The sequence below is a fragment of the Musca domestica genome, unplaced genomic scaffold (genome assembly GCF_030504385.1).
Source record: "Musca domestica strain aabys unplaced genomic scaffold, Musca_domestica.polishedcontigs.V.1.1 56, whole genome shotgun sequence".
Taxonomy (NCBI): domain Eukaryota; kingdom Metazoa; phylum Arthropoda; class Insecta; order Diptera; family Muscidae; genus Musca; species Musca domestica.
Genome location: NW_026712356.1, coordinates 1,549,829 through 1,564,408, shown reverse-complemented (window position 1 = coordinate 1,564,408; position 14,580 = coordinate 1,549,829). Strand labels below are relative to the sequence as shown.

Here is a 14,580-nt window from a genome sequence, read left to right as displayed (position 1 = left end):
CTAATGAAGTTGATGATAGACTTGTGGTACAGCATGGTATTGCTTAACAACTGCTGGCGAAGGGGCAACATAAGTTACGGGGGTAACTTTCTTAACAACAGTCTTGACATGGTCCAAGGGATAACGGTTAACGACGGCATTGAAACCACTGTGGGGATCAACGGTGTATTGAACGACACGTCTGAAACCATCAGCATCGTTCAACGAGTATTCACCTCGAACAATATCACCATCACGTTCTTCTACTTGGCTATGGGCATCTCCGGTATGTTCATCATTTATATCGTAGTTATAGTTATATTGGGGATGATCATCATAATGGGCATCATGTTTCACCAATACGGGTTTGGCATGGGCATATGCCACAGGGGCAACTGCTTTGACAACAGCGCTGGGTACTGCAACTGGATGATATACTTGGGGTGTTGGTTCGGAGCGATAATATTGTGGTAAAACTCCTGCTTGGGCAACAACAATAAATGCCAGGATGGGAATGAACTAAAACGGGAAAAAATAATTCCTAAATTAATTTTCAAAAATGCAAAAAAAAATTGTGACAATTTTACCTTGAATGCCATTTTTTCAGATTTGTAAAATATTGTAAAACAATTAGCTTTGTGTCTTTCGAGTGGTGTTAGGTTTTGATATGATTAATACTTAAACTCCAGTGACTATTTGTAGCCAATTAATAAAGAAAGCAATATTTCAATTGTTAAATTTATTGTTTTTATGTTGAAGGTTTTTGCATGTGATTTTTGGATTGTTGGACAATACAAGTTACTGTGTGGGAGACAAATATGTTTTCTTTTATTGGAGTTTTGAAAGTATTGTCAGATATAAATAAATTTCGCGAATTGCAAAAAAAAAAAAAAAAAACAAGTAAAAAAGGCAACTACAGTCATAAATTATTACAATATTTAAATGCGAAACTTGAAGAAAAATCTGTTTATAATGTAGCTAAAATCGTCAAAATACCGAATATGGGGGGTACCGTTATATGGGGGCTATACGAAGACGTGGACCTGCACAGACAATTTTCTGGCATGGGCTGAAGTATCCATTACGAACTTCACATACGAAATTTGAAATAATTCCGGTGAATAATGTCGCTAAAATCATTAAAATACCGAATATCGGGAGGTACCGTTATATGGGGGCTATATGATAACTTGGACCTACATGGCCCATTTACGAACTTAACCTGCCTACTGGGAAAAAATACATGTGTGCAAAATTTTAGCCTTCTATCTCAATTTGTTCGAAAGATAGCGTGATTACAACAGACAGACAGACGGACAGACAAACAGACACACAGACAGACAGACGGACATGACTAAATCGTCTTTGAATTTTACGCTGATCAGGAATATATATACTTTGTTGGGTCTGACATGAATATTTCGAGGAGTTACAAACGGAATGACAAAATTAATATACCCTCCATAGTATGGTGGAGGGTATAAAAATGCTAGGAATTATTTTTTATACCCTCCGCCATACATAGTATGGAGGGTATATTAAGTTCGTCTTTCCGTTTGTAACTCATCGAAATAATCATTTTAGACCCAACACAGTATATATATATTCTTGATCAGCGTAAAATTCTAAGACGATTTAGCCCTGTCCGTCCGTCTGTCCGTCTGTTGTAATCACGCTACAGTCTAAACGAATTAAGATAGAAAGCTAAAATTTTGCACAGATCTCTCTTTTGTCTGCAGGCAGGTCAAGTTCGAAGATGGGCTGTATCGGTCCACGATATCGTATAGCCCCCATATAACGGTACCCCCCGATATTCGGTATTTTGATGATTTTAGCCACATTTTCTAATGGAATTGTCTGAAAATCCACACAAGGAGTTCCTTGTGGGAACTTTATACCTCGGCAGAGAATTATCTATATAGGTCTACGATATCGTAAAGCCCCCATATAACGGTAACCTCCATATTCGGTATTTTGATAACTTTACCCACATTTTTCAACGAAATTATCTGAAAATCCACACAAGGAGTTCCTTGTGGGTACTTTATACCTCGGCAGAGAATTATCTATATAGGTCCACGATATCGTATAGCCCCCATATAACGGTAACCTCCATATTCGGTATTTTGATGATTTTAGCCACATTTTTCAACGGAAATTGTACTCAAGGGGTTTTTTGTGAGCACTTTACCCCCTAACAGAGAATTCTTTATAAAGGTTAATCATATCGTATAGCACCCGTATAACGGTACCCCCCCCCCCCCCCCCTATGCGGTATTTTGATGATTTTGGCCACATTTTCAAATCGTATTGTCTGAAAATCCACACAAGGAGTTCTTTGTGAGCACTTTACCCCCCGAAAGGAAATTGTCTATATAGGTCCGTAATATCGTATATCCCCCATATAACGATACCTCCCGATATTCATTAGTTTGATGATTTTAGCCACTTTTTACAATGGAATTATCTGAAAACCCACACAAGGAGTTCCTTGTGAGTACTTAACACCCAGACATAGATTTGTCTTAATAGGTCCACAATATCATATATACCCCCTTATATCGGCACCTTCCTAAATTAGATATTGTAAAGATTTAAAATAAAATTTAATGGACTTTGTTTTTGTTTTTTTTTTGAGAGTTTTCTAATTCGTTCCAAATTGTGGAGGGTATTCAAACTTCGGCCCGACCGAACTTACTGCTTTTTTACTTGTTATAGTTGTTCTTGTAATTTGTTTGGCTTTTGCAACACAACAGTTGATATTACGTCAGAGAAAGCGACGTCTATTTCGAAATATTGGAAAATAAAGTTAAAATCGTCAAAGTACCGAATATTTGGGTGGTACCGTTATGTGGAGCCTATACGAAGACGTGGATATGTAGATGAAAATGTCTGTCATAGGAAATAGAGTTCTAAAGTCAACATTTGAAACAATCAAAAGTGTGACACAAATCATCAATACCAAATACCTGGAGTTACATTTATATGAGGACTATACCAATACTTGGACCTATACAGGATAACATGAAAAAACTGCAACCAAATTCAAACTGCTGTTATTTCTAAGCCACTCGTCCGACAGCTGTTAAAATTATTCCAGTGACAGCTTACTATATTGTTTACAAGCGTACAAAACATTTTGGTGAGAATTTTCCAGAAAAAAAGTTATTCGTGATAGAATTCAAGCGTGATTTCTTTATATTTGACTGGAAACCCACAAGTGGCTATCGTTAGAGCACTCCAGCATTTAAATGTGAATAAATCTTTTTTGTCTAGTATCATCGCTCGTTACCATGATACTGGTAGCGTAGCCCGACGTCAAGGAAGTGGACGGAAGAAAACAGCAACATTAGCAGAGATGGTTCGAAAAGTAAAGAAGCGACTTGGCAGTATTAATCGACTGTGGCATCAGAATAAATGCCGAATATTATCGCGAAAATATTCTGGAGGGTATATCAAAGCCTTGGGCACCCAAACATTTTGGCCGCAGACCTTGGACACTCAGCACGCGCCACCCAAGAGTGACTACAAAATGAGGTTCCTCGCTTCATTTCCACCGCACAATGGCCACCAAAATTTCCGGATACCAATCTGTTAGACTATTGTGTCTGGAGTATTTTGGAAAGCAAGACTGGCACAAAAAAATACCAAAGTGTCGATCACCTCAAGCAAGCGCTTCACCGGGTATGGGCCAAAATACCACAGGGCAACATTCGGGCAGCATGTGACGCTTTCATTGGCCGTTTGAAGGCCATAATTCTTGCCAAAGGTGACCAATTCGAACAAATCTGAACTTATTCTAAAATGTGATGCTATTTTCAACATTTTTTGCTTTCATTCAATAAAATTAAAAAAGAAAATGTAAAAATGATGGCGTTTGACTTTGTTGCAGTTTTTTTATCTCACCCTGTATATCCACCATATAACGGTACATCCCGATTCTTGGCATTTTTATGATTTTAGCCACATTTTTCAATGGAATTGTTTGAAAATCCACGCAAGGAGTTTCTTCTGAGTACTTTACCCCCTGGAAGAGAATTGTCTATATAGGTCCACGATATCGTACATCCCCCATACGACGGTTCCACCCGATATTCTGTATTTTGATGTTTTCTCACATTTTCAACGGAATTGTTTTAAATTTCGTATTCAAAGTTCGTAATGGGTACTACAGCCTATGACGGAAAATTACTTATTCAGAACAACGTATAGCCACCATATAACAGTTTTCTTTCGAGCGGTATTTTTCGCCGGATTTTTTTTTTTAATTTTTACATTTTTCTTAAAAATCGTAGAGGGTATTAAAATTTCCGCCGGCCAAACTTAGCTACTTTTTTATTGTCCTTTCTTTCTTTTTTTTCGTTCGGAAGCTAAAGTGATTTCAAGAGACGGACAGACAGACGGTGGGAGATTGCTAAATAGACATGGAATTTTATGCCGATCTATGGGGAAAGGAGATTATATCCCAAAAAATCTGTCATACTCCTCAGTAGGTAGCGGACATAATAGGGATTATGTCCAAAATGATTGCGGGCATAAACTCCATTATGGGATAGGTATTTTTAACCGGATTACGCAAATTATTTTTATATGGGGATATACTTGGTTACCCGCTTATTCGACCCATAAGTTCGGATTCAGATAGATTTTTTGTATCTGAACTTTCGGGTCGAATAACCGGGTACCTCACGAAAAAATATTTTGCCATATTCGGGTTAAAAATACCTATCTCTAATAAGAAGTCAGGCCAACCCGAGCATAGCCTTCTTTTCTTTCTGGCAATTATGTCCGAAAAATTTTCCTACTTTTCATACTCCCCATGAAGACCATGTCCGTTTTAGAAGCGGACATAATCCCCACTTTTTAAAGGGGTTAGGACCAAAAAAAAAAACTTATGAAACTCCCAAAATCTCTCTCTCTCTCTCTAGATATATATATATATATATATATATATATATATATATATATATATACATATATATATATATATATATATACATATATATATATATGTATATATATATGGAAGAGGAAAATGTTTGTAAGTTTGATTGATTGTTAACAGATTTTCCCTAAAATTTCCAAATATAACTATAGTTCCCATATAACGGTACCTCCCAATATTAGGTATTTTCATGTTTTTTTTTCAAACTACCACGGATTTGTCTAAAAATTGGTTTTTGTAGTGCTTAATGGGTTCTAACTCTTGGGGCGGAAAATTCTATGTATAGGTTCACGTTTTCGCATAGCCGTCATATAACAGTACCTCCCGATATTCAGTATTTCGATTATTTTTGCCACATTTTTTTCACGGATTTGTCTAAAATTTGGTATATGTACATCATAATGGGGTTTTGCTCCAGTGGCGGAATATTGTATGTATAGGTCCACGTTTTCGTGTTGCCCCCATATAACGGCACCTCTCGATATTCGGTATTTTGATAGCAGGGGGCGAGCCTAACTAAATGTTTTTTTTTTTTTGTTTTTTTTTGTTTATTGCTTATTTAACACAATTTCTTAATGAACAAAAAAAGGGCTCACAGTTCATTTGGATTGAACTAAAACCAAATCTCCTTTCAAAACCTGATATTTTGCCAACCACCACAAATGAAATGAAAGTGAGAGACATTTATGAATGTTTTCTTTTATGTATAAAATAATGAATACGTAAACAATAAAACAATAATTTTGTGGGGGTGTAGAAATAAATATTGAGATTGATATAAATATGCAAGCCAATTTTAAAAATGTATCATACAAACTCATACCTATTCATTCATTTATAACTTCAACAAACTACAAAAAAAAAAATAGAAAAATGGCATTCAAAGTAAATATTAATAAATATTTTTAGTTTACATCCTCCTAACATATTTTAGTATCCTTTCAGTTCATCACCATCTTATCGTTCGTTGCTGTCGCCAGTGCTGGTCTCCTGCCCTTACAGCAAGAATATCATGCAGCTCCAGTTGTTCCCACCACCACTGTTGTGAAGACGGTTGCTCCAGTAGCTTATGCCCATGCCAAACCCGTTTTGGTAAAACATGAAGCCCACTACGATGATCATCCTCAATACAACTACAACTACGATGTAAATGATGAGCATACCGGTGATGTCCACAGCCAAACCGAAGAACGTGATGGTGATGTTGTTCGTGGTGAATATTCGTTGATCGATGCTGATGGCTTCAGACGTGTCGTTCAATACACCGTTGATCCTCACAGTGGTTTCAATGCCATCGTCAACCGTTATCCCTTGGACCATGTCAAAACTGTTGTCAAACAAGTAGCTCCCATTACTTTGGTCAAACAATACCCACAACCACAAGCTTACCACCAACATCATTAAAGTGTCATTGTTTTAAAAACAGATGCACTCATTATTGTTTTTTAGTATGTTAAATAAATTGTTAAATTTTCAGAAAACTGTTATTCCTGAAGTTTATTTCAAAATATGTTTTAATTCCGGTTTTCAATTCTAAGAGTCCCTTTCTATACAGCCAAAAAATAAACGTCTTAACAACGCATGACCTAAGAACCTGAAACTCCTTTGGGGTTTTGATCTACAAAAAAATTTCAATCAAGTCTACATTTTCCCCAACCCCGTCATGTTATTGTATAGTGAAATTATAAGCAAATTTGCAGTGCTAAATTATTAAAAAAACAAGTAAGCAAAGGCTACAGTCGAGCGGGGCCGACCGTTGAATACCCTACAACACTACAATAAACGATACAGTTTATATATGCGAGATACTCGAAAGAATTCCACAAGATATTGTGGCAAATAATAAAAGAAAACCATCAGGATTCGTTCTCTAATTTTCGAATAATAGCAACTTAAACGAATTTGCTCATTTCCAATTTATTTGTAGATGTTGCATTTAAATGGTCTTCCTAGATCTGGAACCAATATTTCCCAAAGATCTATAATCTCTCAGAAGTGGCAAAAGATTAACATTTATTATTGGTTTTTGACTGAAACGCATCTATATGAGATACAGACATTTGACTATATTCTTCAACGAAATCAGCGTTAACGAAATAGTCGGAAGTGCGTCTTTCCTGTATTTGTGAATTCTCCAAAAAGTCACTGGAATGGACATTTTCATATTTTTTCTACAAAAGTTGGCAAACTTCTTCACACATTGAATATTTTTGGATGGCCATCCAAAACTGCTTGGCTTTTGCAATGTCCGGTAGCCCCCATTCAAATGTGCGTGAGAATCGGGCAATAATTACGACCTGCCGACAATTTTGCAGTTTTTGGTCCATTTCAACCCCTAAATATATAACGATCATCTCCAAAAAGAGTAGACTCCTATTCTGACCCTCATCTTATCTCCATGCAAAATTTCGTAAGGATTGGGCCATAAATGAGATCTGTAAATGATATCCTTATATCCTAACTACTTAGTTTTGTTAGCTGTAGAAATATTACCAAATGTTTAATTCAAAATGAAAATATGCCAAAAATATGACAAAATTGAAAAAATATGAGAAAATTTTACAAAATCAATATTTTCATCTTTAGAGAGATATTTTTATGCGATTTTTTAGATGTTTTTTCTTTCCTGTCAAGAGGCCATTCTGAATTAATGAGAACTGTCAAAATCAGTTCAGCCGTTCTCGACATATAAGAGATTTTTCAAGCATATCTCATTTGATAGACATATATATCGCACATATTTTGCTATATATCCGATTTGTTGGATAATAACATCAATGTAAAGGTCAGAAGTAACCTTTTGATGGCTTTGTGATTTCTCCGGGATTTAAAATATTCGCGGTTTAATGAAAAATTTTGATTTTTTTAAACAAAAAAGATATGGTGTATTTTACCCTCTAAATATTATCCGATGACCACCCAAATTAGTAGGCTTCTTCCCCGCCCTAAACTCTATCTACATGCGAAATTTCGCGTCGATTGGTCTATAATTGCGACCTGTATAGCTACTACAAAATCCGACATTTTTTCAGTATTTGGTCCATTTCAACCCCTAAACATTTGGCGATCATCTCCAAAAGCAATAGGGTTCTATTCTGGTCCAAGCCCCACCTACATTCTAAATTTCGTGAAGATCGGGCCATAATTGCGACCTGTAGAGTGATTACAAATTAACATGGACAGACGGACAGACGGACAGACGGACAGACGGACGGACGGACATACATAGCTAGATCGACTCAGCTCGGCGAGCTAGGAAGATCCATATATACTTTCCTATATGGAAAACCAATATTTCGAGGTGTTACATAATTTTTGGCCCAATCAAACTTATAATACCCCCAACACATAGTGTTGTAGGGTATAACAAGCAAAAAAGTTGTATGTTCGGCCGGGACGAACTTTTAATACCCTCCGCCATTTGGAACAAATCTGACAAATTTCAGAAAACAATTTTAAAATTCTGTTAAAATCTAAAAATACCGAATGTAGCCGATATATTAGGGCATATACGATGACGCGGACCTTCATAGGCAACTTTTGTCATACGCCATTACAATATTCAAATTCGAAACTATATGGGTGCTATACCAAGACGTGGACCTGCACAGACAATTTTCTGTCATAGACTGTAGTATCCATTACGAACTTCAAATACCAAATTTGAAACAATTCCGGTGATAAAGTCGCTAGAGTCATCAAAACACCGAATACCAGGAGGTACCGTTATATGAGGCCCCGAACAAACAATTTTTTTTCATAGCCTGTAGCATGAAAAACGTGGACCTACATGACCCAGATTCAATACCAAAAGTCCTGCAGGCATAATATATAATTTTGTCAAATGTTATCAACCTCCTTGTTCGGAAGCTAAAGTGATTTCTACAGACGGACGGACATTGCTAAATCGACATAGAATTTTATGCTGATCAAGAATATATATAATTTGTGGGGTCCAAAATGTATAATTCGAGGTGTTACAAACAGAATGAAAAACTTAATATACCCTCTATACTATGGTGGAGGGTATAAAAATAGGGAATATTTTCTTGTTTTTATTTGGAAAAATTGATGCACATATTTTTATACTCTACATCGTTGAAAGAAGGGTATATTAAAATTGTCATTTCGTTTGTAACATCTCTCAATATTCTTCATAGACCCCATAAAGTATACATATTCACTTTTAGCATAAAATTCTAAGTCGAGTTAAAGACGTTAGCCTGTCTACCTGCTTTTTTAAATCACGATACAGCTCACATTATTTGACGCAGAGCTTTAAAATTTGGCACAGTAGTATGCATTTGGTTGGTATTAAAAATGAGATATATCGTTCCATGTTTTGGGATAGACCCCATATAACGGTACCTTCCGATTTTCGGTATTTTGACAGTTTTAGCTAAATATTTCCACCACTTTGTCTAAAAATTGGAATTTGTTGTTCGTTATATGTTTTAGCTCTAGTGGCGGAACATAGTACATAAAGGTCCACATTTTCGTATAGCCCCCGTATAACAGTACCTCCCGATATTCGGTATTTTGATAATTTTCGTAATATATATTTTCCCACGTGTTTGTCTAAAAAATGGTATTTGTTGTTTGTAATGGTTTCCAGTTTCACGTTTTGGGATATCCCCCATATAAGGGTACCTCCCGATATTCGGTATTTTGATAGTTTTAGCCGCATATCTCCACCAATTTGTGTAAAAAAATTATTTGTATTTCGTAAGGGGTTGTAGCTCCGATGGAGAAGAATTGTAGATATAGGAACACGTTTGCGTATAGCCCTTATAACGGTACCTTCCGATATTCGGTATTTTAATGGTTTTACATTTTACATTTTCCTACCGATTTGTCTAAAAATTGGTATTTTTAGTTCACAATTCGCAGAACGTTGAATATCTAGGTCCACGTTTTCTTATAGCGAACACATAACGGTTCCATCGGATATTCGGTATTTTGACTATTTAAACCAAATTTTCTAACAGATTTGTGTGAATTTTGGTATTTGTAGTTCATAATGGGTTCTACAACTGATGTCAAAACATTGTCCATATTGGTCCTAGTCACATTTCTCCACGAAACTACGAAAAATTTGTCGTTGAAGTATAAATGTTCTATATAACCTCCCGTTTAATTATGACCCCCCTATAACGGCTCCAACCATTCTCTTATTTAAAGTGAAATCATAATTTGTACTTTAAAGTGAAATATACTTGTTTCAATATAGAATTGGAAATAGAGATTTATTTTCTTTTGTGACTTATTTTACAATTTGATGAAGAATATTTTTGTCTTTGATGTGATCTCTCTAAAATTAAGCTTTGTTAGAGGTTTTTGCCCAAACTCATGCAAAGTATGGCTTCAACTCTAAAATGAGTTTTTCGCCATATGGACCTATAATAAAATTGTATAACAAATAATTTTGTAGAATGTTTTAACTTGCTACGATACTATTTAAAGGTAGTTTTCCCCTTTGGCCCCTTTGTTAACTCTCTTTAGGGTTAAAATTTTCGTCGAAAATATTTCTCAAATTTATGTCTGAAAAACTTGCCGAATACATTATATGCCAAAAATAAACGGGTTCCACGAAATCTTAATCCAAAAAATTCCAAAGGTGTGAAAGAGGGGAAAGTAACTTAATTAAGTTAGGTAAACTTTCAAAACGCCTATACACGGTCTTTTCTTTTTTTTTTTGCGGGGTAAAAATGTTATTGTACCCTCCACCTGCGATAATAGGTAAATTAAATTTGTGATTCTAATTGCAACACCTAGAAATATCCCAGTAGACATAATTGGTGTTAAAAAATGTTCAATTTATCGTCACAACAAAGTTTTATGCTGGTAGACTATTTGACATAGCTCGTTAGTAAAATACCATCTGCTTTTTGGTATTTTGAAGGTTTCTGCTAAAATGTTCATCCAAATATCTAAATATGTTCTCATGGGCTTGATAGAATTCTGTTTTTTCAGAGTTTTATCCTTTCCTTTCGTTAGCCTAACATCGCCTAACTCTGAAAGCTGTACCCAGATTTAACTTACCTGCGTTTTTTTTACCTGTTTATTTACAAATAACTTAGTGTAATCTTTTTTTTCGAAATTCAACAATTTATTTTACAAACTAAAAAAAACAAAAATGAATACATTTATTTTGAATGCAATGACACTCTTTTAATGGTGTTGATGATAAGCTTGTGGTTGTGGGTATTGTTTGACCAAAGTAACTGGAGCTACTTGTTTCACAACAGTCTTCACATGGTCCAAGGGATAACGATTAACGACGGCATTGAAGCCACTGTGAGGATCAACGGTATATTGGACGACACGTCTAAAGCCATCAGCATCGATCAACGAGTATTCACCACGAACAACATCACCATCTCGTTCTTCGGTTTGACTGTGGACATCACCGGTATGCTCATCATTTACATCGTAGTTGTAGTTGTATTGAGGATGATCATCGTAGTGGACATCATGTTTTACCAAAACGGGTTTGGCATGGGCATAAGCTACTGGAGCAACCGCCATTTTTCAAATTTATGGTACTTTGCCGGAGCTAATTATGAAGTGATAAGTTTGGATGGTGTATGATACAATTTCAAAGTTGGCTGTATATTTATAGCAATTTTTGGATTATATTTATCTCCCTATGAATCAAATGTATTTTATGTCAATTACAAATACCTTTCCATACATTTATCTGCATTTATGTCTATTGATCTAGATTTGCTTTTGAAAATACATTTGTTTTTGAGTCGAAACCGAAAAAACTATTATCTCTTTTTATTTAATAATCAATTCCGTGACCTTCACATTTTGTTCGGTAAAATTTGTTAATTTTTATAGCACGCTCTCTTTGGGAACAGGTGAATATTGCATTGGCGTAGAAAGTCTTTTGGTTTTCCCTTGGAATAAAAATACCATTGCGATAAGCTTCGTATTATACTTTCCCCATTTCAAGAGCATAATTAACCAAGAAAATTTTGTTGGCTCATCCCGACTGATACAACATGTAGCTACGTCGGTTTTTTATACAACACAAAGTGTACTTCATACATTGGACAAGTTGCTGATGACTATTGTGTGGTGAGTTTAAAACTCTGCTCTCCAGAAATATTGATGTCTATATGTAAAAAAATTTACTTTCGTCGTTCAAATTGTGCGTAGCAACAATGGATTATGAGTTACAAAATTGAATCCAGTTGTCGTAGGTCTTGGCTTTCGTTTAGCAACTCTCACAATTGTCTGAAAATATGACACTAATTCAATTAAACAAAAAATGGAACAATGTTTTATTATTTAAATAAAAAGACGAAAAACTAGGGAACTGATGAGGATTGGTGGCTCTTTCCGAAACCTAGGTATTCCCTGCCTTACCCCCTGGTAAACATTACCATCGTTCTCCACTAATAAACAAACGTTGTTTTTATAAAAACAACAATAACCTGACCATTTTGCAACAACTAAATCATTTTTAGCTGCAGCGACTAGAAGTAAAGTCCAAAACTTTAACTTTATTTTTATATTAAGTTTGTCATTCCGTTTGTAACACCTCTAAATATACATTTTAGACCCCACAAAGTATATATATTCTTGATCAGCATAAAGTTCTATGTCGATTTAGCGATGTCCGTCCGTCTGTGGTAATCACTCTAGCTTCCGAACGAATTGAAGTAGATTGATAAACTATTACTCAAATGTATATAATGTCTGCAGACAATTTTCAATACTAAAATTGGTCATGTAGGTCCACGTTTTGGTATAGCCCCCATACAGCGGTATCTCTCGATATTCGGTACTTTGTTGATTTTACCGATATTATTCACCGGAATTTGGTATTTAATGTTCGTAATGGATGCTACAGCCTATGACAAGAGATCGTCTGTGCAGGTCCACGTCTTCGTATACCCCATATAACGGTACTTCCCGATATTCGATATTTTAATGATTTTAGCGACATTATTTACCGGAATTGTTTCAAATTTGGTATTTAATGTTCGTAATGGATGCTACATCACATGACAGAAAATTATCTGTGCAGGTCCACGTCTTCGTATAGCCCCCATACAACGGTACCTAGCAAAATATTTTTACTTACTCGTTTTCAATCCGAACTATCCACAAAATGCAAATAAATGTTTGTTGTTAACATTTCGTTTGGACAATAAAATACTGCTCAGCATTTCTTCTTTGTTTAATTGGATTAGTGTCATATTTTATGACAATTGTGAAAGTCTCTTAAGCAAAATCAAGACCTACCACAAATTACCACACTTGTGCAATGTATGTACATTTTATAAGGCATTGCCGTAAATACAAGTTATCTCAGGTCGGGGTAAGGCAGTTAGTTCTCTTGGAATGTTATGACTTTTTAGGGGGTAAGTATGTTGTAAGGCTTAACGGTAATCCAATAAGAGTGGAGAGACTGTCTACGCCAATGCAATATTCACCAGTTCCCAAAGAGAGCGTGCTATAAAAATTACATATTTTACTGAACAAAAGATGAAGGTCACGAAAGTCATTATTAAATAAAATGGAATAATAGTTTATTCGGATTGGATTTAAAAGCAAATCTATTTTCAAAAGCAATATTTGATCAATAAATATAAATGCAGATAAATGATAGACAGGCATTTTTTTGTAATTGGCATAAAAATACATGTGATTCATGGGGGGATAAATATAATCCAAAAATTGCTATAAATATACAAATGATTTTGAAATTGTATCATACACCTTCCAAACTTATCACTTCATAATTAGCTCCGGCAAAGTACCTCAAATTTGAAAAATGGCATTCAAAGTAATATTAATAAATATTTTTAGTTTACATCCTCCTAACATATTTTAGTATCCTTTCAGTTCATCACCATCTTATCCTTCATTGCTGTCGCCAGTGCTGGTGTTCTGCCCTTGCCTCAAGAATATCATGCAGCTCCAGTTGTTCCCACCACCACTGTTGTAAAAACGGTTGCTCCAGTAGCTTATGCCCATGCCAAACCCGTTTTGGTAAAACATGATGTCCACTACGATGATCATCCTCAATACAACTACAACTACGATGTAAATGATGAACATACCGGTGATGTCCACAGTCAAACCGAAGAACGTGATGGTGATGTTGTTCGTGGTGAATACTCGTTGATTGATGCTGATGGTTTCAGACGTGTTGTCCAATATACCGTTGATCCTCACAGTGGCTTCAATGCCGTCGTTAACCGTTATCCTTTGGACCATGTCAAGACTGTTGTCAAACAAGTAGCTCCAGTTACTTTGGTCAAACAATACGCACAACCACAAGCTTACCATCAACACCATTAGAAGAGTGTCACTGTATTCAAAAAGTATTAATATTTGATTTTTAGTTTGTAGAATAAATGTTGAATTTTGAAAAAAAAACTTGTTCAAAGTTGTCGATAAATAAAAAGAGAGGGAGTTATGAGATCACAAGGAAATTTAAAGCTGGTAAGAGATTTCAGAATTTGGATATGATTCAAGTCTAACGATGAGAATGATTAATACTTTATTTAAGCAAAATTGTATTAAGCCCACGAAGACAACATACATGAATGACAACACACTTTCAAAATATCAACTGGTAAAAATGCAGTAAGTTCGGCCGGGCCGAACTTTGAATACCCTCCATAAAAAAAAAC

At 35.4% G+C, this 14,580-nt stretch overlaps 4 protein-coding genes across 4 annotated transcripts; 2 read left to right on the top strand and 2 right to left on the bottom strand.

Moving 5' to 3' along the window:
* LOC101893699 (larval cuticle protein A2B-like) lies at positions 1–578 on the bottom strand. The gene is made up of 2 exons (XM_059128609.1): positions 567–578; positions 1–498 (listed from the first exon to the last, which is right to left on the bottom strand). The coding sequence occupies exons 1-2, from the start codon at positions 576–578 to the stop codon at positions 1–3; spliced, it is 510 nt and encodes a 169-aa protein (XP_058984592.1).
* A 4,423-nt stretch (positions 579–5,001) lies between these two features.
* Positions 5,002–6,411, top strand: LOC109612610 (larval cuticle protein A2B-like). Its single transcript, XM_059128608.1, has 2 exons — positions 5,002–5,020; positions 5,859–6,411. Exons 1-2 carry the CDS (start codon positions 5,002–5,004, stop codon positions 6,326–6,328), a joined length of 489 nt encoding a protein of 162 aa, XP_058984591.1. The 3' UTR covers positions 6,329–6,411.
* A 4,684-nt stretch (positions 6,412–11,095) lies between these two features.
* Positions 11,096–11,452, bottom strand: LOC131800462 (larval cuticle protein A2B-like). The gene has a single exon (XM_059128607.1). The coding sequence runs from the start codon at positions 11,450–11,452 to the stop codon at positions 11,096–11,098; it is 357 nt and encodes a 118-aa protein (XP_058984590.1).
* A 651-nt stretch (positions 11,453–12,103) lies between these two features.
* LOC101895230 (larval cuticle protein A2B-like) lies at positions 12,104–14,245 on the top strand. The gene is made up of 2 exons (XM_059128606.1): positions 12,104–12,131; positions 13,776–14,245. Exons 1-2 carry the CDS (start codon positions 12,104–12,106, stop codon positions 14,243–14,245), a joined length of 498 nt encoding a protein of 165 aa, XP_058984589.1.
* Positions 14,246–14,580: the final 335 nt, after the last annotated feature.